At 39.7% G+C, this 27,513-nt stretch overlaps 1 protein-coding gene across 3 annotated transcripts in view; it reads right to left on the bottom strand.

The window, feature by feature from the left end:
- Nucleotides 1-27,513, bottom strand: part of iqch (IQ motif containing H) — a 161,750-nt gene that overhangs the window by 85,701 nt on the left and 48,536 nt on the right. For all 3 annotated transcript variants that reach the window (XM_048562828.2, XM_048562829.2, XM_059639271.1), the window contains 5 exons: nt 24,446-24,663; nt 11,871-12,422; nt 11,162-11,228; nt 10,376-10,459; nt 4,783-4,958 (listed from right to left, as the gene is read on the bottom strand). In XM_048562828.2, the coding sequence (XP_048418785.2) occupies nt 4,783-4,958; nt 10,376-10,459; nt 11,162-11,228; nt 11,871-12,422; nt 24,446-24,663 (1,097 nt within the window). The remainder of the gene's footprint in view (nt 1-4,782; nt 4,959-10,375; nt 10,460-11,161; nt 11,229-11,870; nt 12,423-24,445; nt 24,664-27,513) is intronic.

Genomic DNA, 27,513 nt, shown 5'->3' on the forward strand with positions numbered 1-27,513 from the left:
TGTTACACCACATATTTAATGTTTAAGCAATTGACTAGTATGGTGGTTTATCACTGAAATTCACTGAAACTGCAAATGTTCTTGAATGACAGAAGTGTTTGCAAATGAAAGCTATATTTATTTACTAAACTTAGAAAGATCTCAGCACTAAAATCAAAGTTTCCCAACACCATTCATTAAAGAGATTCAATCCAAGAAAAAAATCACTCCTTTCTCAGCTTTTCATAGCTTAACTTAACCAACTCTTTCCAGTTTCTTTCACTGTTGAGACTGTTTTTACAATTCTTTTCCAGGTTCACTGACGTGACCCTCTCACAATGTTCATGGTCTAAACTTTCTCCGTTCAACTTGAAGACTTTGTACCTACTGACTCTCCTAGCTTGGAAACTTCTCAAACTAAAAAACACATACTTTGAGTAAATGATTCCTTCACCCTCTGAATTCTCCTGTGAGAAGTGAAAACTATCCCTTCTGAGCTGAACTCTTGAGATTTTCTGAACTAAAAGTGTGAACCATCTATTCTTAAAATCAAAATTAAACTAACTGTGTTAATTTTTTTTACTCTATCATAAACCCAAGCGTATAAACAGTCTATCCATTAACACCACAGGAGGTCTCCTAGACACTGCACTACTCATCTCACCACCTGATTTTTCCATTACATATGTATATTAAAGAAAAAAGCACGATTATCATCATCATTAACAACAACAAAACTGAAGTTGCTGGAAAAGCTCAGCAGGTCTGACAGCATCTGTGAGGAAAAATAAAAATCAGAGTTAATGTTTCAGGTCCACTGACCCTTCCTCAGTATGACTATTAACATACCTTTCTGAGAACTCCCATTATTTCTTCCTTCATAATCTGTCCTGCTGCCTAGTTACTGTTAGGGGGCTATATACCACATCTATGAGTATAAGAGTCTTTATCATTTCTCATCTCTATTTAAGCTGCCTCTAAATCAGGATTTAACGCTATTGTGCTAATACCATCACTAATTAACAGTGCTGCCCTTCTACCTTTCCAAGATTTTTGGCCTTCCTAAATGTCATGTATTCAATATTCAGGTCCCAATCTATACAATACTCCAGTCATGTGTCTGTAATGCCTATTAGATCATATTTCTTTACTTCTATTTGCGTTCAGCTGCAATGCCAAGAACACTAAGATACAGGGCCTTTAGTTTTGTCCTTTTTATTATTTTTGTAATTTCTAGCCTAATCTATGGAGTTAGTCATGGTTTGTTTATTATTTCCTTTATTCCTCTCTTGCAATGTCTCTACACTCTCTTTCAGAGACAGTAAGAATGTTGATGCTGGAGTCAGAGATAACACAATGTGGAGCTGGAGGATCACCGCAGGCCAGGTAGCATCAGAGCAGCTGGAAAGTTGACGTTTTGGTTCGAGTCCCTTTTTCAGAAATGCTGAATTCGGAAATGCATTTCAGAAGCAGGGTCCCGACCTGAAACATCAGCTTTCCTGCTCCTCTGATGCTGCCTGGCCTGTGGTGTTCCTCCAGCTCCACACTGTGTTATCTGCACACTTTCATTTAACACATTTTCCCAAGTTTGATCCCTGCCTCCAACATTCAGTTTAAAACTTGCTCTACTTCTCCAGTTATATGGCTTGTCAGAACACCAGTCTTAGCATGGTTCAGATGTAGACCATTCCAATGGTACAGACCCACTTCTCCAGTCCTGGTGTCAGTGTCCCTCAAACTGGAAACACTTCTGCTGCACCAAACTTTCAGTCATGCATTTATTTCTCAAATATTCCTTTCTCTATGCCAATTTGCAGTACACCTATGTTGTATCTGCAAAAATGACCCTGATCTTCCTGTGGCCTGGCTTTTCACACACCACCATGTTGCCCGCCAACATCATCTCAGGCTTGCTGCAGTGCTCCAGCAGAGTTCAGTGCGAGCTGGAAGAACAGCATTTTATTTTCTGCTTGAGGGTCACTCAGTCTTCAGGACTCAATATCAAGTACAATAACTTACTGCCTAATAACTCAGAAACCCGACTGGCAAGAATATTGTTTATTGTTGAACACCAAATAGAGGCACTACTCCTGGTGGGTATAATCTAGTCCTGGCCTGCAGCAGACAGTTCTGCAGATACACTCCTGGTTCTGTTTTATTTTCCTTGTCGATTTGTTCAGAGATGTTATTATAAATTTCTGGAGCAGGTGGGACTCAAATCTAGGTCTCTTGGTGCAGAGGTAGGGATGCTACCATGGAACTACAAAGCAGTCACCCAGCTTGAATTTTTCTTCCCAGTGTAGAGGAGACTACGTTGTGAGCAACAAATATAGTACACAGATTAAATTTATTAAATGCTTAGATAATACTTATTTGGGGATTGTGGTAGTAGGGATAGTATCATGAGGACAGTTGACACTGCTCACTACTCCAAAGAATGAGAATGCAGAGGGGTGTGTTACCTGCCCAGTGCCAGGATGTCGGACATCTGCTTAGTGCTACAGAGTAAACGGGGAGAAAAGATCCAGTTATTATGATCCATGTAGATACCAGTGACATGAGCAGGGCAAGGAAAGAGATTTTATACAGTGAGTTTATAGAGCTAGCACAAAATTAGTCCCTGGATTATTACCTAAACTGCATACAAATTGGCATAGAGAAAGGAATATTTGGGTCAGCTTTATAAAAGGCTCAGGTGATGTGTTGGAGATGGGCAGGCCTTTGTTTATTACCAAGCAAACTCAAACTCAAACTCAACAAGCTCCAGAGGCAGATTAATAAGTGATATTCCATGGGCCTTGAAGGGATTATCACACCATACTAATACATTATGCCGAGACCATGGCTTTACTTTAGTAGCTCATCCAAAGGCAGAATCTCTGACAGCATACCACTGCCAGACCTTCCATCATCATAAAGTCAGAAGTGAGGATGTTCACCGATGATTGCACAAAGTTAAGTACCATTTGTGACTCCTGTAATACTAAAGCAGTCAATGTTTAAATTCAGCAAGACCTGGACAACATCCAGGCTGGATCTGACAGGTGCCAAATAACATTTATGTTGTAAAAGTGCCAGGCAATAACCCTCTCCAATGAGACAGAACCTAATGAACATTCTGGGAGCTTACAATTGATCGGAAACTAAACTGGACTAGCCATTTAAATACAGTGGCTACAGAAACAGGTCAAAGATGAGAGGAACCCTGCAGCAATTAACTCATCCCCTGACTCCCCAAAATAAATCTACCATCTATCTACAGTCAGGAGTGTGATGGAATATTCCCCACTTGCCTGGATGACTGCAGCTCCAACAAAACTCGAGAAGCTTGACACCATTCAGGACAAAAGACAGCATCCATAAATATTCAATCCTACCACCACCAATGCACGGTACCAGAAGTGTGTACCATCTACGAGATGAACTTCAGAAATTCACAAAGGCTCCTTTGACAACCACTTTCAAACCCATGACCAACACCATCTAAAAGAACAAGGACAACAGATACATGGTAATATTACCACCTGTAAGTTCCTCTCCAAGCCATACACCAGCTCACTCAGAAATGCATTGCCAGTCCTTCACTGACACTGACAACAATAAATGAAACAAATAAAATAAACCACCACAAGATTATTGATTTGCACATTTCTCATTCCACCATATAAAATGTAAAGCACCTGGTTTTATAATTGGTTATTTAACATAGATTTCTAGAAATTTATCTCGTATATATGCCAGGAATTCATTTTCTGTAGCATAAGTACTAATTAGTATACCCAATCTATAAGTAGATGAAAGATCCCCATGATTACTGTACTACCCTTGTTAAATGCAACTCTAGTTTCATGATTTTACCATGCACTAAGTAACTACTACTATGTTTACTGCCACTAGATATTTCTTAGCTTCATCCAAAATAATTCTGTACCTTAATCTTCTGACCTAAAAATCCTCTGCCACATCGCCATATTGTCAATTCATCTATAGTGCAATCTGAAGATGAGGTCACAGGTGCTGCTAGAACTTCAGAGATTTTCCAGCACTTTTTTTTGTTTTTATTCACATTTCTCATTGCTTCTTCCTGTGGTACACACAATTAGCAATACATGCAAGTACCAATAAAACTAAAATTATTCTCAGGATTTTTTTGACTGTGTGCAGAAATAGTTCTGACTGCAGCTACAAAACATGATATTTATAACTGCCGTATTCCTTTAACCTAAGTTATGCCAACTTTGCGTGTTCCTTTCTAAGTACTTGATTGTTTCCTATATTTCTCTGCTCCAAAGGTCATCAAATTGTATCTCTTCATGTATCGTTCTACATATCATTTTCCTGTCATGAAAAGACAGAGTTTGTATACTGTCCCCAATACACGAAGGAGGTATACAAGAGGGATCATGCAAACACATATGAGAGCTACTGGCAATACTTTCTCAGTCTATAAATATATACAGGATTGATTTTTTTTGATGCCACGAAGAGGTGGAATGTGAGTTGCAAACCTTAGCTTTACAGCTTTAAAGAGACTAGTTCTACCTCAGAGGGGCAAAGAAGAATTGCTCTCATTAGGTAGTTACAGAGTAATATTGGTAGCATCCTGATAACAACATTCCCAAGTGGATGTTCTTCTAAGTATGGCTTTACTAAGCAGAAGAGGAAATGCAAGAAAACAATAAGTCTTCGAGGAGAAGATAGTCAGAAAATAAAGATCATAATTGCAGTGATGAGCCTTGATTTCTGTTCTAATCTATACTTAGTCCACTTATCAAGCTTGATCAAGTTAGTGCAGCAACTTACAGGAAAACAGCTTATTGCCTCGGGTGTCATGACTTTGAGACGATCTTCTACGTTCATTACTTTCTCAGGTTTTCCTGTTTTGATGGCTTCTTGCAGCCCAAGTAGATTCATGTAGTATTGGGTCACATCCTCACCAATCCACAGGGGACAAATATAGATTACATCTACATTGTCATCTAAGGAGGAACAAAATGTGTTATAGACTATTTTATTTGTAAAACAAATCATTTGTCTCGCTGCATAAAGAACACGCAATGACAGGTGGTAAAACTTCTTTTATAAATATTCATTATGATCCTTGCTTTTCTTTAGGTGCTTAAGGGGCGCACTGCATTAGGCTCCAAATAGAGTTCTCATTGCTTCCAAAAATCTTTAGGACAAACTTCTCTTTAACAAACAGCTCATAAACATGTCTGCCAGGAGGCTCTGGAAACAAACCTTATTTATCATTGAATCTCTACACTGTGGGAGCAGGCCATTTAGCCCATTGAATCCACACTGACCCTTCTCAGAGCATCCCATCTCTGTAATGCTATCCCTGTAATGCAGCATTTCCCATGGCTAATCCACCTAGTCTGCGCATCCCTGGATATTGTGGGCAATTTAGCATGGCAAACCCACCTAACCTAGACATTACATTTTCCAATTTTATACTTACTTGCTAGTCTGATTTATTTGAAATTTAGGGCTCAACAATTTGAAATGGCTTTCCTTAATATTGTCAGTTGATGGACTAAATTGTAGATTAGAACACTAAAACCTGCCAGCATCCATGCAAATGAAAAAAAAGAACATTTATTAAATTTTATTTATGGCACAAAAGGCTCCACAACTAAATGACCCAGTAAAATGTTTGGTCATTTTGCTGCACACGCTTTCACCTGTACCATTTTGTCCTCACCTGGACCATTCTGTCTGCTAAGTCAAATAGCGCCATTTTCGGTTTCTGAAGGAGGGTCTAGGCCCAAAACATCAGCATTCCTGCTGCTCTGATGTTGCTTGGCCTGCTGTGTTCATCCAGCTCTACACCTTGTTATTTCATTTAGCGCCTTCACTAGCAAGCGGGTGTAATTACATTGCAACTTAAAGGCAGGTTCTATTATGAATGTAGATGTAAGAAATCATGACGGAAATCTAAAACTTACAAATAGAATGTCAAAATGAAGACTGAACTAGGTTTGTGCTCCCTGCTATATTTATATACAATCCTCTAATCTAGCTTCATGACATCTACACATTTAACCTCAGAATTTTGTTCATGTATAACAAAATCTGTTTCTTCAGAAAACATTTTTCTCAATAAACTCCAGAAACTAGATAGTTTTAAATCCTAAATATGTCTGTGTTCAACCATTTCTCAAGACAGCAAAATCTTATTAAGATACTGAGCCAATATTTATTGAGAAGTGCAACTGAAGTCACTGTCAACAGTGCTCTCATGTGGCACTTACACAAGCAATAAACTGCTCGCTGGTGCTCCATCTGGGTTCTGCCAGGATCTCTCAGTTCCTGAAATCAGTGCAGCCTTGGCAAAAACAAAGGAATAGAAAGAGCTAAACTTCAGAGGTGAGTAGAAATTCACTCCCTTTAACATCAAGGCCTCACTTGTCCTAGTTTGGCATCAAGGAGCTTAGGAAAATTGGGCTCAACAAGGATTGGGCTGAAACTCTCCACTGGTTGGTTTTATACCTAGCATCAAGGGAGATGGCTGTGGTTGTTGGAGGTCAATTATCACACTTCCAGGACATTACTGCAGGACTTCCAAGGCAGTGTTCTAGGTCTAACCATCTTGAGCTGTCTCATCAATGAATTTCTTTCCATTATTAGGTCACTGTTGAAGTAATTCACTCATAATTATGCTAGGTTCATTATCATTCATAATTCCTCAAAAACTGAAGTGGTACAAATTCATATGTGGTAAGACTTGGACAATCTTCAGGCTTTGGCTGACACGTGGCTAGTAACGGCCATGCTACACAAGTTTCAGGTACTGACTATCCAGAAAAATCTCCCATTGACATTCAATGGCATCGCAATTCCAAATATCCTACTATCAACATCCTGCAGCTGAACTGTATCAACCACATAAATAACAGGCTATAAAAACAGGTTACAGGCTGGAAATTCTAAGCGGAGTAACTTAGTTCTTGTCTCCCAAAGCCTGTTCACCATCTAAAGAGTGCCACTTAAGAATGTGACAGAACTTGCCTGGAAGAATTCAGCTCCAACAGTATTTGAGAAACTCAACATTATACCGGAGAAGTCATCTTGCTTGATTGGCATCACATCACAAATCACAACCTTCAACATTCACATGATGCATCACTGACACATTTGCAGCTGTATACACCATCCATCAGGCATATTGCAGAAACTCTTCAAGGATGTTAATAAATTAGAAGAAATTCAGAGGTTTACTAGACTATTACCTGGAATGAGCATATTGCCTCATGAGGAAAGGCTAGACAAGCTACGCCTGTATCCTATGGAGTTCAGAAGAGTTAGAGCTGACTTAATTGAAATACTTAAGATCCTTAGCAGACTTGACCAGGTGGACATTGACAAGATGTTTCCTCTTACCACAGAATCTAGAACTCAGGGTCAGAGTTTAAAAATAAGACAGCGCTCATTGAAAACAGGGATGAAGAAATGTTGTTTTTTCCCCCTCAGGGGTTTGAGAGTCTATGGAATTCCCTTCCTTAAGAGGCAGTGGATGCAGGATCTAAATATTTTGAAGGCAGAAATCGATAGATCCTTAATAACCAAGGGGATGAAAGATTATTGGGCATATGTACGAATGTAAAGTGGAGGTTAAAATCAGATCAGCTGTAATGTAATTGAATGGTGAAGTAGGTTTTAAGGGCTGAACTACTTTTGTTCTTTGTTTGCATATTCTTCGACAGCAACTTCAACTCTTGTGATCTCTACCAACTACAAAGACAAGGGCAACAAATGAACGAGAACACTGCTATCTGCATGTTACTGTCCAAGCCCCAAACTATCTTGGCATTGAACTATAAAATTTGTCTCAACAGCTGTACTTTATTTAATATCGGCCAAAAGACTTAGGATATTAGGTCAATTATTTGGCTAAACCCTAAGTAAATTTGGAAAAAAATAATTATTCCCCCCTATTGTTAGCCTTGTTGCGCCTTTGAAAGCCTTGCTGGCCTCATCACTTCTCCTTATCAAGCTTCATTCTAGTGGTCAAGTTGCTTTTTGCTGCCTTCTTACTACATTGTGACAGGTCAATCCCTTGCAGGGATCTTACTCAACCAATGCAGGGATTTCTAATCCACGACTTTTGTGTACTTCTCTCCTCACACTGCATTCTTATTACTGTTACCAAAGCACTAGTCTCATTGTTATTCATGTGATTCTGTGCATTTTTTTCTGAAAATGAGAAACTCAAATAGAAGGTACATTTTTCAAATAAAGTAATTTAATTCCAAGGAACTTCATCCCAAGTACAACTATATTTTTCTAAATTTTATTTTTCTGGTGCTTTCGCATTGTTAATGTAGGTCACTACAGTTGGCACAGCATGAAAAGAACTGAGTTTTGAACTAGAGAATCAATTTATGTACTGTGGCTGTTCTGAAAACAGAATTATTTTCACAATTTCATGCTATGAAATGAGAATTTTTTTTTCCTTTCACAACCTCAACAATTTTACATTCTAAGTTGTTAGTGTGGAAAGTAAATTATAAAGAAATTAAAAATCACTGACCAAGTTCTCAATTGCAGCACTGATTTGAAGATCTTAACTCTAGTGCAATTTCACATGGCTTAATAAATATTAAAAAGGTCTTTTACTGTGTTTCTATTCAATATCACTAATACATAGAAACGCAGAGGTCATCAGTCTCAAATTATGGAGAGCACCTTTTTAATTTTTAAAAGAAAAATCAAATCATCATTCTCTTAAACCTCAAAAATCACATGCAAGCCTAATCTGATCCTATTTTTGCCCATTGTCTGCATATGTATATACATATTCCATCAATAGCCACTGGTCAGCAGCAATACAGGGATCCTGCAAGGAATTTTCCCCTTTTCCTCAAAGTCTTGTGAAGTATGGCCTCCATCAAGTGAAAATCAATCTTGTGGTTAAATTGAGGGAATTCTGATTGAGTTCTCCTTTGGATTGTAATGAGAGGTTGTAGTGTGCACACTGGATAACACAGTCACCCTGCTATTCCTAGACGCCTCCACATGGCCACTTATATGCAAAATCTGAGCCCAAATTAGCTAGTTTCCAGTCAGTGTGGAATACGCAAGAATAAAAAGAGGCAATGGAGGAAAAAAAATAAACGTTCATTACAAAAATGAAGGGAAAATATTCGTGAACAGGCTTGCTATATATATAGGAAAAGTATTCAGGAAAAAGTATTCATCCTATCATTCTTACGCCAACTCTTTAAATGAGCTGTTCAAGTTAGTTTTGTACTTCAGCTAAGTATGTGCACCATTTTTACCGAAATAATCTGAATTAAAAAGGGAAAAGGAAACTTTAATGTCCATAGTTCCACACATGACCTCAGGACATCCAAATGCTTTGTAGCTGCTCAGGTATTTTCAAAAAGTACTCATTGCTGTCTTGTAGGAAATGCAATCAACGTATTTGCAGAAAAGCTCCACAAACAACAATTAAATAAATGACCCAGATCAACTGTTTGAAGTGTTGGATTAGTAGTAAACATTGGCCGGGACACCAAGCAGAACAGGTGTCTTGGAAACTTTTATGTCCACTTGTGGGATTTAAATATTATACCTCATATAAAGGAAAGCACCTCAGACTATGCAGCAGTGCTTCAGTTGGTGCACTGAAATGTCAGTCTAAATTAGTATTCAAGTCTCTGGAGTGATGCTTGAACTGATGATTTTCTGGCTCATATGAGGGTACTACTGTTGAGCCAAGGCTGACACTTAGCTCGATGTTGAACCATCAACACAATATTGCATTTCCTGGCCTAAAATTGTGATTTTTATGCTTACAACATGTGTACAATTATTAAACAGTCCCATCTCACAGAAATCATCAGCATTATGACTGCATGTGTGCACAGCAATAACTCAGTAAAGACCTCTGAATGATAAGGCATTTACCAATTCGGAGAAGCCCAAGAGTCCATTAAGAATATTTCTCTGCTGTCTCTGCCTTCTGCCAATTTTCCATATGGACTAATGTTAGAATTACTGCATAATTTACAACAGACTTTTACTTGATCAGGGCATCATGCTATTTGTACAATAAAATATAACTGCATTCACAGACATTTGCTAGAATATATGATCGAGGACATCAAAATTTAAACCAAAATTATCATAAGTACACACCAGACAGGATTTGTACATAAAATGTGAACTAGTTTCTGATCTTGGATACTGACAGGTTTTTTATATTTATTTTTGATTTCCACCTTTTTATTTCTGTGAAAAGATGATCTTTACTCAGCTTGCATATCTCTTTACCATAAAATTTATAAAGCACATGAAAGGAAAGTCACTGTCATAAAGATATCTTGTCCTTCAATGTACGAATAATTAGTCAAAATAATCTTTACAAAAGCTGGGCAATGACAGCACTCACCCCTGATGTCACATAACCTTCCCATCTGTAGGTTCTGTTGAGTATCTATATTGGGCACAGATGATCGCAATGACTGGGCATACCCTAGGAAACACAAAGCAAAAGATCCCACATAAATAGGGAATGAACGTTTGTTGAATCAAAAGACTTTCCATTCTCTGAATTAATAAAATGTAATTATTTTGTTAGGCTTGTACTAATTTACTCAAAGCTGTAGATTATTTAAGCACAGAGCCCACTATTCAGTGTCTTAATTATTTAGCGTGGCACAGCATTCCTTTTGTCAGCACCAGAACCCCCTTGCCTTAAGTGCAAATAAAGATTCCCATCTGACAGTAATTAGAACTAAATAATTCCAGACAATGTAGCTTATCATTTTGACTGCACATTTGATTAAATCCAACATATAGTGAGATTCGCCACTTATTGATTTAACACAACAACAAGCAAGAGCCTGAATTCTCATATCATTAAAGATAGATAGAAAACATTATCTGCTATTTCAGCACAGCCTTTCAGCTTCCATTTCATACAAATGAAAGTGAATTACAGCAAATCACCTCTCATCCGAATAGGGCCTGTGTAATGACTTTATTTGCTTAATCCTGAAATTAAATGCTGTTTTGAGCAAGGGCTTGTGTTATTACTCTCATCATCTGAAGAACATCCTCCTACCGAGACCAATTTGAAACAAAACAAGGGGGCTTCCTGAACTCAATCAAGGACCTGTAATGTGGTGGGTAATAGAGGTTGTGGATGAATCTGCAGGCAAAAAAAGTGCAATACCTAATGATGGGATGTGGATAATAGTTCTCCTGGAGGCCTTGATGCGATTCCAGTTGGCTGCCAGATGCTAGGAATCAAGAAGAGCATTGATCAGTGACAGAAGCTGTAATAGATTCATCAAGTTAAACTTCAGCTGCTCCACTTTAGTCAGTCAGACCAAGCCAGGCATAAATTATATTAATTGATTTAATTACATACTTAAAACATCTTCCCCAATTAATTTAATTAGCGCTACATGATGCACTAGTAGTATTCCAAGCAGAGAGATTGTGGAGTGTGCTTTGCTTAATTAATGGAATATGAATTAAAAAGAAACTAAACATAAGTGAAGTAAGCATTAATTAACACACTTGTCTGCAAAAAGTAAATACAGTACAATAAAGAACTGAGCATGCTGTAGCTGGAGAGGGAGCTTTGCAAATGAATTCAGAGAGCCATTTGGTGAGTACAGGTAGGAAACTTGAAAATTTACTTTCCTGGTAACGTAAACGTACAGACGAAAAGTGGTGAAAAGGCAGAGCTATTCTTTCAGGCAAAAATAAATCAGTGACAGACTTTGCAGCCTCAACGGCTGCATCTCCGATGATGGATGAAATATGATTCTCAGACAAGTGCAGGGAAAGGCAATGTGGGAACAGCTTTACAGGAGCGCTCAGGCGGAGATATTTGGAGAATGAGGGCTGGCAGAACAGCTGGCAGCTCCACACACCTTGGCCCTGCTGCGAAAATTTTCCAGGTGTCTCTGACGTGACTGCTTTAGGGTCTTCTTCACCCGCACCCTTTGAGCACGCATGAGCCAGGAGATGGAAATAACACCTGCTGCCCACTTCTGGCGACGAGCTATGAGGTACTTGGTCTTGCACTGGTATTGCCTCCAGATAGCCTGGATTTTTGTAGCTGCGATTTCCAAGCCATCTGGCCCTCTATACTGCTGGCCTGGTCGCTTGATGATCTCTTCCACCAATTCTCTATTTTTCACCACAGGGAGCAGGTCCTTCCAGTTGGGCTGTGAATTAAGTTCAAAGACAGCTGAAATTTCTGCCAACTTCTGGCCTTCTACAATGGCAACTGGCACATCGTATTGTCTTAGTTTCGTCTCAAGATATTCCAGAAAGGATAAGATGTGTCCCCAGTATAACTGGTAATGTTGCTTGAAAGCCAGGATGTCTGGAGCAGTGTGATCTATTTTGCCGTTGAAAATTGTAACATAGAAAGTTTCTGAAAATTCTTGGGGCCGATGAACAGGCAGCACTTGAAACTGCTATAAAAATAAAATGTTACATTAAAGTCCAGGTTTTAACCCATTTACAAATAAATTACCAAACATTATATTATCATTTATCACAAACCTTTAGCACACAATTGACTAAGTTTTCCATTGATGTATCAGAAATGTTTACTTAGACACAGATAATTTGTACTTGCAGTAAAGCACCAAAGTTAAAAAACAAGATGTATTCACTCAGCAGTTAACAAAAACTTTAATGCATCATTAATAAAAAATGTTCTGTGAAACCTTTAGAATCACTCTCCAACTACCTGCCTTCCTGATCAACCTTCTGAATATATTTTACAGAACGAGAGCTCAGGTGAAACACTGCAGCTTTGCACAGACCACTGTTTATTTCATTCTATTCCTCCTTCTGTGTTGTGTGTGTCTGCCCTCCCTGAGGTTTTGGAGTATCACATAGATGAACAAAGTTGGTGAGTTAAAGCAGTTGAGTGATAGAGAAATTCAGCAGGTATGCCAATATTTGTAGAGAGAGCAACAGAATTTATATTTCGAGTAGAGGGATCTTTCATTGAAGCTCAGCCACTGGACTCAAACAGTTAATACTGTTGTTCTCTCTGCAGGTGTTACCAGACCTGCTAAGTTTCTCCAGTACTTTCTGTTTTTGTTTCAGATTTCCAGTATTCGTGGTTCTTTGTGTTATTTTAGTTTGTGAGTTGTCAATCATCTGCTAATTTATATTAGACATCAGCAAATGTCCTCTTAGTTAGAGCTGGCAGTGTAATTTTGCCATAAATATTTGCTCCCACAGCATTAATTAAGAATACTCTCTTTCCGACTACCCCACCCTAACCTCACCCCATCCCGATCAGCTGGGCCAAGTAGCTGTGCCTGAGGGAGTGTCCTGCCACATTTGGGGACGAGGGATGAAGCAGAGATAAGACTAGCACGCCCGAGAATTGCAATTTATTATATTGTCCTTCATGTCTCTGGCTTCAAATCCAATCCAGATTAACTGGATGAAAGTCAGCTCTCTGTTGGGTGCAAAGACAAAAATCGGGAAGACAGAGAAGTTGCCAGGAACAGAGGGTTTGAGTTATGGGGAGAAGTTGAATAGGATAAGATGTTTTTTACTGGAATGTAGAAGATTGAGAGGTGATCTTATAGGGGTTATAAAATAAAGAAGAGTATAGATAAGGTGAATGGCAGGTGACTTTTCCCTAAAGTTGAGGATTTCAAGACTAGGGGTCATATTTTTAGGGCCAGAGGGCACAAGATTTAAAAAAGACATGACAGGCAATTTTTTTTTAAACACAGTGTGGTTCGTGCATGGAATGAACTTCCAGAGCAAGTGGTGCATGTGGGTACAGTTACAACATTTAAAAGACATCTGGATAAGTACATTAATAAGAAGTGTTTGGAAGGATATGGGCCAAGCGCAGACAGGTGCGACTAGTTTATTTTGGGATTATGGTCGACATGGGCTGGTTGGACCAAAGAGTCTGTTTCCGTGCTAAATGACTGTTAAGTTATTAAATTGCCCCGAGGTGCTGAATGGTCCACTCCTGTTGTTATTGTTATGGATTTTATAAACAATATAGTTTTAATACAATACACAAAACATAAAACAGTAAACTAACTGTAATTAGGCATAAATGATGTTTTAAAAGAAAACTATGAGCTTTATCTTGTGGCTAGGGTGAAGTTCACACTGAGGCAGTAAGGTGATCTTCAGTGGGATGGACTAGAGTGAACTTCAGTCTGCAGTCACTCCCTGATATAACTGCCACAAAGTGCTTCATGCTGACAGCAGAGAGTAGGCTAGGATGAAATTTACCATTTACTAAGAAACAGAAGTTATTCTTATTTTTCTTCGCAATTCTTTGGCTTGCTAACAAAATGCATTCTCAAAACTTGCAAGTTCCAAAGTCATTCATTACCATTGTTTCAATGGTGAATTATTAATGAACAGGGAAACAAAAAAATTTCTGCCAAAATAGGCAACCGTGCTATTCCTCACCCTGCAATCCTTCACCTTGACTGGCAAAAAAACCCCAGAAAACTTAAATTTAAAAATCTAAAAGGAGAAAATTAAATTGTAGTGGGAAAAAAAACATAATCTAGCATTTGCCACATTCAAGAAGGTTCCAAATGTAAATTCAGAGAACTTAATTTTCATAATGAAATTTGACGACTGTGTTTCTCAAAGTGCATGCAAAAGAATACAAAATAATCATGTAAAATCCAATTCTAGCAGCAATCCAGAAATCTCAGCCCATCAACTGGATGATCCTTCGCCAACTGGCTTTCAAAATTTCTTTTCTAAATTAACCTGTTCAGAAATGTTATGACACACCTCTGGAGCCATTGGAACTTGAACCCCGGCTGTCTGGCTCAGCGGTGGGAACACGGTCACTGTATCATTGGCTTTTTGCTTTCTACTGCACTTAACAGCTACTTGCTGTTTCTAATTACTAAATGGCCTCTCTCAATTTTTCTGCATTTTCCAAATTTTCCCTATACTCCTCTCCCAAAAGGACTTCTTTCCAAAAGATAATTCCACATGACATCAATTTCATCTAATACCTTATGCAAGTAAATATTACTCATGTTTTAGTATAAACAGTGATTAACTACAGGTTAACTACCATAGTCTAGCCAATCTGTGGCCCACATGGTAATTATGCACACTCACTTCCAGAAAGGGGTTGTCAGATATTGATCAGGAGCAGAATCCTTGGATCGTTTCTGTTTCTTCAGCTAGGAATGTTGAAAACAACTAACTGGATCCTGCATTGACCTTGCCATCTTCTGGGCTAGTAGGGCTCAGCTATTCATTAAATAAGCTGATTGGGAGCATGCTCCCGGGAATATAGCCAATTCAAAACTCCAACTGGCCGCTTGGAAATTTGTGTAACCAGGATGTCGGCCCTTCTGTCTTTCCTTTCCATTTGGGCATTAAAAACAAACTGATCTCCACACTCAACAGTTAGACACGAAAATACAAGTCGAGAAAACCTTTTGTAGGAAAAGTAGCATTTAAGTCACCTCTTAGTATGCCTCTAAGAAAAGTTCCAAATTGCTTCATATATAAGGAGTTATTTAAGGAGATCTTATTGCTACATTGCAAAATGGCAGTCACATTCAGCTATGCCTTACAAACAAAATGAAATTAACTAACTGAAAGAATTTTCTTCCCTGCTTCATAAAATGATAGGGAATTGTTGGTATTCATCTGAACTGCAATGACAGGCTTGATACAATGTCTTGTACAAAGTAGTAAGATGGGAGGGGGAGGAATGGGTGTGGCAAGCATTTGATATGAAACTGCTCACACTCTCCAACAAAGCATAGCTAATTGATTTGGAACCACATTTCAATTGTCATTTTCTATGACTGGTAGCAGGTTTCTTTGAAAAAAAACAAAAGAACTGCGGATGCTGTAAATCGAAGAGATTTTTTAACTAAGAGACTGTAAAGTAAGAGGTAAGTAACTTGAAAGTACTTTCTAAACACGTAACAATCAAAAATCATTGCTTCCTAATGTGCTTCCAATCAGTCATCCCATCATCACAACACTGAAACATTTCTTGTAAACCTTGTTAAACCTTTCCCACTTATTGATTTACAGTAAACTTTTTCTACAGCATAAAGCATACAGTAAATTAAAATACTGATAATGAGCCTTAGCCTGTGTTTTAAATCAAGCACTCAATTTTGCCCATTGTGACTCAAGTTTAATACTGGGTTCAGCTTTAGTGCCTGAATTAGCTCCTATAATACAGCAAGATGGAAAAAAGGAAAATCTTTGCATAATTACATGTCTCATTGTTTAAATAACACTTAGCTGATTTTCTATTTAGTTCTTGAATTACTTTATGCTAGGAAGCAGGAAATTGGAACATCAACTGCATCAATTAGTAATTAATTTTTAAACATCATTTTACGCAATGTAAAGCACTAGGAAAACCCATTAAATCCATTAGTCAGCAATTCACCAGTTAATGTGATAATATATTTTTGATGAAAAAAGCTTCTATGAATAGGAGACAACTTAATAAATGCCCTAAGGTCCGTTCTAACATCCATCTTCCAGTCAAACAAATGCTGCTCTTCTACACCATTAGTGATATCATTGTAGTTTAAATAATACTGTTTATCAGTTCCTATTATTGGATGTTGTTTAGTGACAAAATAATCATTTTTCAGATAAAACCTGACAAACAATATCTCTGACATGCTTTTTAACAGACAGACATGATAGTACCATACTTATCTCAACCATGTCACCATACATTCCTTATCTTACCTATGGCATGCTGCCTGATACATTCCCTAACAGAAAACAAACACTGGAAAGAGTAAATATGAGCGTCGGTAAGGCAAGAAAACAAGCTAAATGACAGAAGATGGTGACTGCATTGAAAGGTAGCCTAATGCAAAAGGAGCAGGATATGTGTTTAAGACTGTAACACAGTCAAGGGGTTCTCACAACTGCACATTGCTCCTGCGGTTGTGTAGTTGACGAAGCTGTTAATTATGTAACTTATATTAGATGTCTTCAATGGCATTTTACTTTATTTGAAATGATTGTTAAATGCTACCTTCTATATCTGTTTCCTAATCTTTCTAAGCATCGTTCAATTAATGACTGTCAGATAAGCAGAGCAAAATTAGGGCATATGGTATTGGGGACAAAATACTGACTTGGATTGAACATTGGCTGGCTGACAGGAATCAAAGAGTAATGATAAATGGGTCCCTTTCAGAATGGCAGGCAGTGACCGTTGGGGTACCACAAGGTTCAGTGCTGGGACCCGCAGCTGTTTACAATATACATTAATGATATAGATGTAGGCATTAAAAGTAATATTAGCAAATTTGCTGATGACACAAAGCTGGGTGGCAGCGTGAAATGTGAGAAGGATGTTATGAGAATACAGGGTGACTTGGACAGGCTAGGTGAGTGGACGGGTGCATGGCAGATGCAGTTTAACGTAGATAAATATGTGGTTATCCACTTTGGTGGCAAGAACAGGAAGGCAGATTACTATCTAAATGGAGTCAAGTTAGGTAAAGGGGAAGTACAACGAGATCTAGGTGTTGTTGCACATCAGTCAATGAAAGCAAGCATGCAGGTACAGCAGGCAGTGAAGAAAGCTAATGGCATGCTGGCCTTCATAACAAGAGGAATTGAGTATAGGAGCAAAGAGGTCCTTCTACAGCTGTACAGTGCCCTGGTGAGACCACACCTGCAGTATTGTGTGCAGTTTTGGTCTCCCAATTTGAGGAAGGACATTCTTGCTATTGAGGGAGTGCAGCGTAGGTTCACAAGGTCAATTCCTGGAATGGTGGGACTATCATATGTTGAAAGATTGGAGCAACTGGGCTTGTATACACTTGAGTTTAGAAGGATGAGAGGGGATCTGATTGAGGCATATAAGATTATTAAGGGATTGGACACTCTGGAGGCAGGAAATGTGTTTCCGCTGATGGGTGAGTCCAGAACCAGAGGACACAGTTTAAAAATAAAGGGTAGGCCATTTAGAACAGAGTTGAGGAAAAACTTCTTCACCCAGAGAGTGGTGGATACTTGGAATGCTCTGCCCCAGAAGGCAGTGGAGGCCAACTCTCTGGATACTTTCAAGAAAGAGATGGATAGAGCTCTTAAAGATAGTGGAATCAAGGGTTATGGGGATAAGGCAGGAACAGGATACTGATTGTGGATGATCAGCCATGATCATAATGAATTGTGGTGCTGGCTCGAGGGCCGAACGGCCTACTCCTGCGCCTATTGTCTATAAGGTAGTTGAGTTAAGGTCGAGCAGAAACTTTTAAAAAGCAGGTGAATGGGTTCTCTGATGAGAACTTGAATTGAAATTTACAAAGTCACAATGGTCCAATACAACTTTTGAAAGGGGATGGGCATGGAATTTAGTGTTCCTTAAAAATAATTTATCAAGTTAAGAACAGAAGGAAGTCCATCTTTGTAATAGTCACAGAAGTTAAATTCTTTTTTGCATGCTTATTCACCATTGGAAAGTAAACAGAAGTCAATCAATAGAAAATATTTCTTTAAGTTTCAACCAGTTTGAGAGGCCAAAAGATCCTACGGCAATCCATGAAACAATTCAGGTACAGAACCTAACTTCCTTTGTATTGCTAATTCATGAATAGTATGAGAAGCAGATTTTACCTTCCATTCGGTCTGCTGAGAAAGATACCAACATGTGTATGCTATCCTGTTCAAATAGCTATTCTCACATGGGCCTAAACAATTTTAGCAAGTCAATTACTTTCAAATAATATCACAGCAAACTTTCTTTCCTTTAGTTAAGTTATTAAATACAGCTGTGATATTACTAACCCTAAATCCCAGGTTCACTTGAAGTCCCTGAGCATGGCATTTTTTTTCCCCCCAGAAGTCTTCACTTAATATAAATCACACCAGGAGCTTAGACAATATTCACTTCTTGACCCAAGGAGCAGGAGGTTATAACCCACTGTGGGCTTTTGGTTGAGGTCAACTAATTGCCAAGACTGTGAACCGATCCTAGCAGATCTTGGTTTGTATCGCTTTGTATGATGCCGTAGGTAGATGTTCATCCTGAACAGATTTTGGCTGGCCTGCAGGTTAAGTTCATGGAGAACTCATTAATGGAGGATAGGTCCTGGAGTAACAGTAACCCATGTTTGTTTTCTGCAGCCTGGAGGAATAGAAGTGCACCTTGAAGCTTCATAACAATAAACACAAATGTAACAGTTGGGCACTTTCTTAATGACAGCAGTAATTGATATTAGGGAAAGCAGTGTGGAGGGCATGCACAGTACACACATGCCTCGTATTCTCCTAAATCATGTGTCACAGGCCCCAGTTTGCACTATAAAGAGATTTTCTGCTTCAATACTGCAAGTAATCCAGCTGCCCAGCATTGGGGCAAGGGAAGCTTGTGATAGTCTCCTCGTATTGCGGTGTTTATCAGTCTTTCCCCTACAATTTTCAGGACACTTGTCATTAAGTGCGATAGTTGTTTTACATTGGGACAGGGTACATTTAGGAAATGAGTCACATGGCATTGTCGACTGTTCAGCTAGTGCTCATGGGCTTGTTGAAACTTGTTTCCTGTTTTCACAGAGTGCACAGTGGGGGTGCAGGGTGCTAACCTAAAGGAGAAAATATCAAACTTAGGAAGATGTTGAATGTAAGCAAGACCTTTAAAGGAGGATTAGAAGGCTGGAAGGTCTGCACTGAAGGATACAGTTATATTACAGCAAATGCAATTGCAGATGAATTCACCATAGGTAGTAAAGCCTCTATTTACTTAGAAGCCTTGTCCAGCCAGACAAATCTGGAAACAAAGTGCACTGGGTGTTAATTGATACTTTGGTGAAAGATTTTTCCCTAAAATCCCTACTAATTGCAGAGGGATTTAGATTTCACATATGAAATCAGTTACAGGAAGAACTGGTGGGTCAATTCTTTCTGAGTTGTAAGTGCCTTGCTGAACACTGAGTTTGTGAATGTTTTAGGTAACACCTTAAGAGAGACCCTAAATGAATGGCCAATGAAATGAGGCTCCCTCTAACAAAGGCTACTGACTGACAGAAATCTAAATCTTAAAATCACATCAGACATTGCAAAAATGTGCAGGTAGCAGCCAGAAAAGCTACATAGCTAGGCCCAGCTACACTTATTTTCAAAGCAATTTACATTCAAAAGCTGAGACATCTGCCACTCAAGTATTCCAGCATCACCTTCAGGACATACCCTTTTTAAGGACAAGCCCTGCTCTGTGTATGAAATGCTTATGGTATAACTACAGGATCACAGAGTTATCCTTCCACATTGTGAAAGGCAATTACCCAACCATATTCGGGAATATGTGGCTACAGAAACTAAGACTGAACTGTACAGCAGTGAACAAACTGGTTGACACTAAAACAAGTCTGTGAAACATCTTGAACAAGTACAAAGGTATTCTGAAGGTACCCTTGGACAAATGAGGGGAGTCTAAGTTAAACTCAAATTGAAACCAGATAGTCAACCAAAAGTCTGAGGGCACATATTGTTCCAACCACCATCCGTCTGCGAGTAAAGGCAGAACTAATGAGGCTAATGGATATCAGTGTATTCAAACCAATAACTACAAGTGATTGGGCAACACCTATCATCCCTGTTTTAAAACAGGACAGAATGATCTGTATCTGTGGCAACTTCAAAGCTACTGTTAATCCAGCACTCTGTGCAGACAAACACCCATTGCTTTTGATCAAAGATCTGTTCAGCAGCCTGGCGGGAGGGGAGAAATTCACAAAGAAGGATCTTTTTCAGGACGTTCTACAGATAGGATAGACTGCTGAGTTCCAACACCTGCTGACTCTAGTGATTCATCGGAGCTTGTTTTGCTATAAAAGGCTCCCCTTTGCTTTGCAGTCTTATTTTAGAGGCCTATAGGTCAAATCTTATTTAGATTAAAATGGGTACAATGCTATGTTGATGGTATCTTGATCACTATCTCCAATTGAGGAATCTGGAGGGATGCTAAAGCACACAGGGTATGAGTAAAAAAGATGTGTGACTTACTCTAGATTGAACACTTACGGCACTTTGATACCAACAAAGGGCTTCTCAAGGCTTTGAAGAAAATGGTGGCAATCATGGAGGCTCCATGGCCTACTAATGTGTCCTAATTAAGAACTTCCCTGCATCCTGTGAATTATTTTCACAAATTCGTTTCAAGTTGGTTACCCTTCTGAAGCTGTTACACAGTATCCTCTGCAAAGTCTTGGAAATGGAACCCAGACGGTGAGCAAGTGTATCTTGCTGTCTAACACGCATGCCGTAAGTCAGATATTTTTGTACTCTTTGACCCTAGATTTCTCTTGCAATTGGCATGTCATGTCTCAACATATGGAATTGGTGCAGTGTTGTTGCACACCCTACCCAATGGAGAGGACAGGTCGACTGTCTTTGCTTCGCATTTTCTTACTAATGCAGAGATGGGATAAACTCAAAAGGAGAAGAAAGCCCACAGCATCATTTTTGGTGAGAGGAAGTTTTACCAGTACTTATACAGCTGCAACTTCATTCTGCTGACAGATTATTGTCCCTTCACGTTTACCTTTGGCCCGTACACCCTGGGATTTCCTCAGTAGTAGCCAATCAGCTTCAGAGGTGGTACTTCTCTTGGAAAACTTGAATGATATAAAATATATACAGTCAGAGTGCCATGCAAACACAGATGCATTGTCCAGACTGTCCTTGCCCTCGAGTGAAGGGAAATCCAGTAATAGGTTGAAGATTCTCTACTTTTTCCAATCAGAAAATGTGCTGCTGACAGTGACAACTGAAGAAAGATAGCAAAAATGACCCTATTTTGAGATGATGGATCTAGTCCTAAAAGGGAGTATCAGCAGGCACTTCCTGAAACATAGGCCATTCACAGAGGTAAGGATTTGACAGCTGTAAACAGCTATCTACTGTGGGGAAGAGGGTATTCATCCTTCTCAACTTATAATACAAGGTCACTGGGGCCATCCAGAGGTGATGAGGATGAAACAGCTCACCAGGAGCTAATTGATGGCCGGATTTGGATGCCCAAATGAAATAAAAAGCCAGCTTATGCCAGGGTTGTGCCAAAATGAGAAATGCACCACTATTGTCACTATTACACCCCCAAGAAATAGCCCAAGATGCCATGGCAACAGGTTCACATTGATTTTAAATCGGCCTATTTGAAGGTCACATGCTGCTGCTGGTGGTTGATGCTTATCCCATGTGGCTGGAGGTAGTGGTACTGAAGTCCACTTCTGCAGACCTGACTATTGAGAAACTGGACAGAATGTTTGAGCAGATTGCCAGCGACAATGGTTCTCAGTTCCTCATGCGGGAATTTACTGACTAAATGAACTGTAACAGCATTTGGCACATTAATTTGGTAGTCTATCATCCATCAACCAATGGTTTTGTGAAAAAATTCATGCAATTGTTAAAGCACTCATCGAATCTTTCAAAGAAGGGTCACTAATTCATTGAGTCAATAACTTCTTGGTCAGGTACTGAAATATACCTCATGCCATTACCCTGAACTCATCAGCACACATGCTTTTTAAAATAAATTATGAACCACATTCAATCTGTCGCTACCTGAAGAAATGCACAAGTTTGTTGAGAAGAATCAATGAGCCCAGATATCCAGAAGGGCACAGGACTCCAAGAGGTGCTCTTTTCATCAGGATGACCAAGTGCTGGCTCGGAGCAACAAAACTGAAAGGTTTGTACCTGCCATGATCCTGGCCCAGACAGGTTTCATATTCTACACGATCCAGACCTGGGGGGAGACTGTACGGCGAACACATGCTGACTAGCTGTTAGTGCACATCCCCATGCTGGAGCCACCCATTACCACAAGGGCTCGAGAAAGGACCTCTGCCTCACTTCGTGAAGGCAGCACACTGTCCCAGAACAACCAATTGCAGACACAGTGAGGACATTGCTTATGTGGACGAGTGTGCCTGTATGCCTCCAGGGATGATCTCCCTTTTTGTGACGTTCCCAGTATCCCTAAGGTGTATCCTCCACCAGAAGAAAACAAAACAGCTGGCACAAAACAGGTGCCCACTGAATAGACTTGCTTTAGATAGTACTTCTGTTTGTTGTATCTAATGGAACCGAGTATCATGCCCACGTAAATTGTTTTGCTGCTCACGCATCTATGTTGTGTTCAGAACTATGTAATATTATGGTTGTTTATTTAAGAGGAAGCTTAAAGTAAAGAGGGAGTGGTTTATGCATTGTAGTTGGTATATGCTATGTTGGAACAGTGTCGCCCTAAGAAGTGAGTCACATGACACTGGTGAGTGATGCACTTTGGTAGGAGTAACCAGAAGGCAAAGTACAGGGCTAATGGTAAAATTCTTGGTAGTGTAGATGAGCAGAGAGATCTCGGTGTCCATGTACAAGATCCTTGAAAGTCGCCACCCCGGTTGACAGGGCTGTTAAGAAGGCATACAGTGTTTTAGCTTTTATTAATAGAGGGATCGAGTTCCGGAACCAAGAGGTTATGGCGAAGCTGTACAAAACTCTGGTGCGGCCGCACTTGGAGTATTGTGTACAGTTCTGGTCACCTCATTATAAGAAGGATGTGGAAGCTTTGGAAAGGGTGCAGAGGAGATTTACTAGGATGTTGCCTGGTATGGAGGGAAGGTCTTACGAGGAAAGGCTGAGGGACTTGAGGCTGTTTTCATTACAGAGAAGAAGGTTGAGAGGTGACTTAATTGAAACATATAAAATAATCAGAGGGTTAGACAGGGTGGATAGGGAGAACCTTTTTCCCAGGATGGTGACGGTGAGCACAAGGGGGCATAGCTTTAAATTGAGGGGTGAAAGATATAGGACAGATGTCAGAGGTAGTTTCTTTACTCAGAGAATAGTAAGGGAATGGAATGCTTTGCCTGCAACGGTAGTAGATTCGCCAACTTTAGGTACAGTTAAGTCGTCATTGGACAAGCATATGGACGCACATGGAATAGTGTAGGTTAGATGGGCTTGAGATCGGTATGACAGGTCGGTACAACATCGAGGGCCGAAGGGCCTGTACTGTGCTGTAATATTCTATGTTCTATGACTGTTTAGCTTGCACTCATGGGTCTGTTTCTGAAGAAGGGTCCAGACCCGAAACGTCCTGCTCCTCTGATGCCGCTTGGCCAGCTTTGTTCATCCAGCTCTACACCTTGTTATCTCAGATGCTCCAGCATCAGCAGTTCCTACTATCGGAGTCTGTTTAGGCTTGTTTCAGGTTTTTACACAACGCACAACTTCCGAACAGAGCCTCCCTTATGGATTGCAACAAACAACAAGTTTGTACGTTCTTTAGTTCCGACTGGAGCATAGTAACTGCTCAGTATAGAATCTTATTAACTTCTGCTGGATGGCTTTACCACTAGTCCATTAGGAGCTGTGCAATCTTGCCATTAAATGCACTTTCACTTTAAAGAAGTTCTTTGCAAACATACTGAACATCCTGAATTACAGTACAAATTGTCTGTCATACCTTTGGCTGATGAAATTCAAAGGGCACCATTCCTTTACCATGTAGGTGTTGAACTGCGCTGATGTCCTTAGTTGATGTCCTGGACATGAACGAAGGTGCAGGAGTAACAGTGCCCATCTTTAATGGCAGCTTAGATTCTGGTTTCTTGTCCGGATACTTTGTTTCCTCTGCATATGACTCACTAACAACTATACAGAAAGCATTTTTCGGATAAGTACCTGGAAAAAAGCATCAAGAATTGAATTTTAGAAAATGTGCTTTAGATATAGTTCTAAAATGCATGAGGTAAAAATATATCTTAGTAAATTTCCTGAAGCCAAAAGACCATAAGACATAGGAGTGGAAGTAAGGCCATTTGGCCCATCGAGTCCACTCCACTATCTAATCATGGCTGATGGGCATTTCAACTCCACTTAACCGCACTCTCCCTGTAGCCCTTAATTCCTCGTGAGATCAAGAATTTATCAATCTCTGCCCTGAAGACATCTAATGTCCTGGCCTCCACAGCGCTCCGTGGCAATGAATTCCACAGGCCCACCACTCTCTGGCTGAAGAAACGTCTCCTCATTTCCATTCTAAATTGACCCCCTCTAATTCTAAGGCTGTTGCCCCCTTGTTTTGCATTCAACTATCTGAACTTGTAAAATAGTCCATGAGAATTCACTCCAATTTGCTACGTACACAATTTTAAGAGACGTGATTTAATGTCTAAATAAGAGGACTGTACTTTCCCTCAAAGATTTAATCACATTTTGGAGGTAGTTTCAAATGTTATGATAGCTTTAATATTACATATTAAATTTGGACACAAGCAAGCACAAGATCTCACTGGCCAAAGTAAGCTTCCTAAAATATTAAAACTCAAAAAGATCTTTGCACTCTTCCAATTCTGTCCTTTTGTACACCACTGGGTTTAATCATCCCTCCATTGGTAGCCATGCTTCCCAGCTACCTTGAACGTGAGCTCTAGAATTCTTTATCTAACCTTCAACTCCTATTTACATCTCTCTCCCTCTTTACGTTGCTCCTTAGAAAATATCTCTACTGACTTATTTCTGACTGTGGCTTCCTGTTAAATTATGGCTAATAACTACATTCAGCAGTGCCTTTATTATGTTAAAGGTGCCCAATAAATTGTTTTAAACAACTTTTTAAAATAAGTTAATGCTGTGAAAGGACAACAGCAAGTTTTTTTGGTTCTAATGTTTCCTATGCTACATGCAGTTCTAAATATATGTTGGTTGTACTGGGAAGGGCTCTATTTTTGGTTTTCTGTTCCAGTAATAATTCACTTCACTATTTCTGATTACCGCTGGAATTCACACGACAATTTGCAGAGAACTGAGAGAGGCTGTAAAGTGCTTTTTTATGCTGTTGACAGAGGTGGAGGTACAGGCTTTAATGCTCCTCGAGCAAAAGATAAAGGCAGTACTAATGGTAGTAAAGGAAAAAGAGAGATGTAAAATGGGTGTCAATGAAAGTATGGTCCACTCTCCTGGGAGGCACAACCAAGCTTTTCCGATGAAGGGTCTAGGCCCGAAACATCAGCTTTTGTTGTCCTCTGATGCTGCTTGGCCTGCTGTGTTCATCCAGCTCCACACTTTGTTATCTCGGATTCTCCAGCATCTGCAGTTCCCATCATCTCTCTCACAACCATGATACAGTTGGGAATGTAAGAAAAATGGGAGGACGGAAGACATGCTCTGAAGCTGTGGAACTGAATATTCAGTCCTGAAGGCTGTAAAGCACATATGTTTTAAAATGAAGTGTTGTTCAACCAGCTTGCATTGAGCATCATTGGAACACTGTAGTAGATCTAGGAGAGAAATTTGAACATGACAACAAAGTGATTGATTGAAAGGGCACGTAACTAGAAGCTCAGGGTCATTCCTACCAACACAGTGGATATAAGCATTAGCTAGACGGCATGCAATAGTTACAACTACTTTGTTAGATAGTTAGATTGCAACAGTCAAAGATGACCTTAGTTCAGGCGATCAGGATGTTGAGTCAGTTCGAGTGGAGGTGAGGAATAACAGAGGAAAAAAGGCCAAGAAGCTAGAGATGGGTGAGCCTGATGTCAGTGGTGGGTCAGTTGTTGGAGGGGGCTCTGTTGGACAACATTTACATGCTTTTAGAAAGGCAAGGACTGATTACGGAGAGTCAACATGGTTTTGTGGTGGGAAATCATGTCTCACAATTTGATTGAGTTTTTCATAGAGATGACCAAGAATATTAATGAAGGCAGCACAGTAACCACTGTACATGAACTTCCGTAAGGCATTCAGCAACATTCCGCAAGGTAGACTGGTCAGCAAGGTTAGATCATGTGGAATCTAGGGGAAGCTAGCCAATTGGATACAAAATTAGCTTGAAGATGTGAGACAGAAGGTGGTGATAGCGGGCTGTTTTCTGGACTGGTGGCTTGTAACCAGCGGTGCGCTACAAGGATCGGTGCTGGATTCACTGCTTTTCGTCATTTATGTAAAAAGTTTAGAATGAATATCGGAGGTGCAGTTAATATGTCTATAGATGACCCTAAATTGGTGATGTAGTGGACAGTGAAGAAGGTTATCTCAGAGTACAGCTTGGATTAGATGGGCCAATGGGCCCAGGAGTGGCAGATACAGTTTAATTTAGATAAATATGAGGTGTTGCATTTGCTAAGTCAAACCAGGGCTTATACCATTAATGGTAGGACCCTGAGAAGTGTTTCTGACAAACAGACCTAGGGGCACAAGTACATAGTTCCTTGAAAGTGGAGTTGCAGGTAGACAGGTTGGTGAAGGCGACATTTAGTATGCTTGCCTTCTTGGTCATAATATTAGGTAAGGGAGGGAGTTGAGATATCATGTTGCAGCTGTACAGGACTTTGGTCAGGCCGCTTTTAGAACACTGCATTCATTTCTGGTTTTCCTGCTATAGGAAAGATGGTGTTAAACTTGGAAGGGTTCAGAAAATATTTACAAAGTTGTTGCCAGGATTGGAGGGTTTCAGCTATTTGAAGAGGCTGATTAGGCTGAGGCTATTTTTCCTGGAGTGTCGAGGGCTCGGGGTGACCTTATACA

The sequence above is a fragment of the Stegostoma tigrinum genome, chromosome 33 (assembly GCF_030684315.1).
Source record: "Stegostoma tigrinum isolate sSteTig4 chromosome 33, sSteTig4.hap1, whole genome shotgun sequence".
Taxonomy (NCBI): Eukaryota; Metazoa; Chordata; class Chondrichthyes; order Orectolobiformes; family Stegostomatidae; genus Stegostoma; species Stegostoma tigrinum.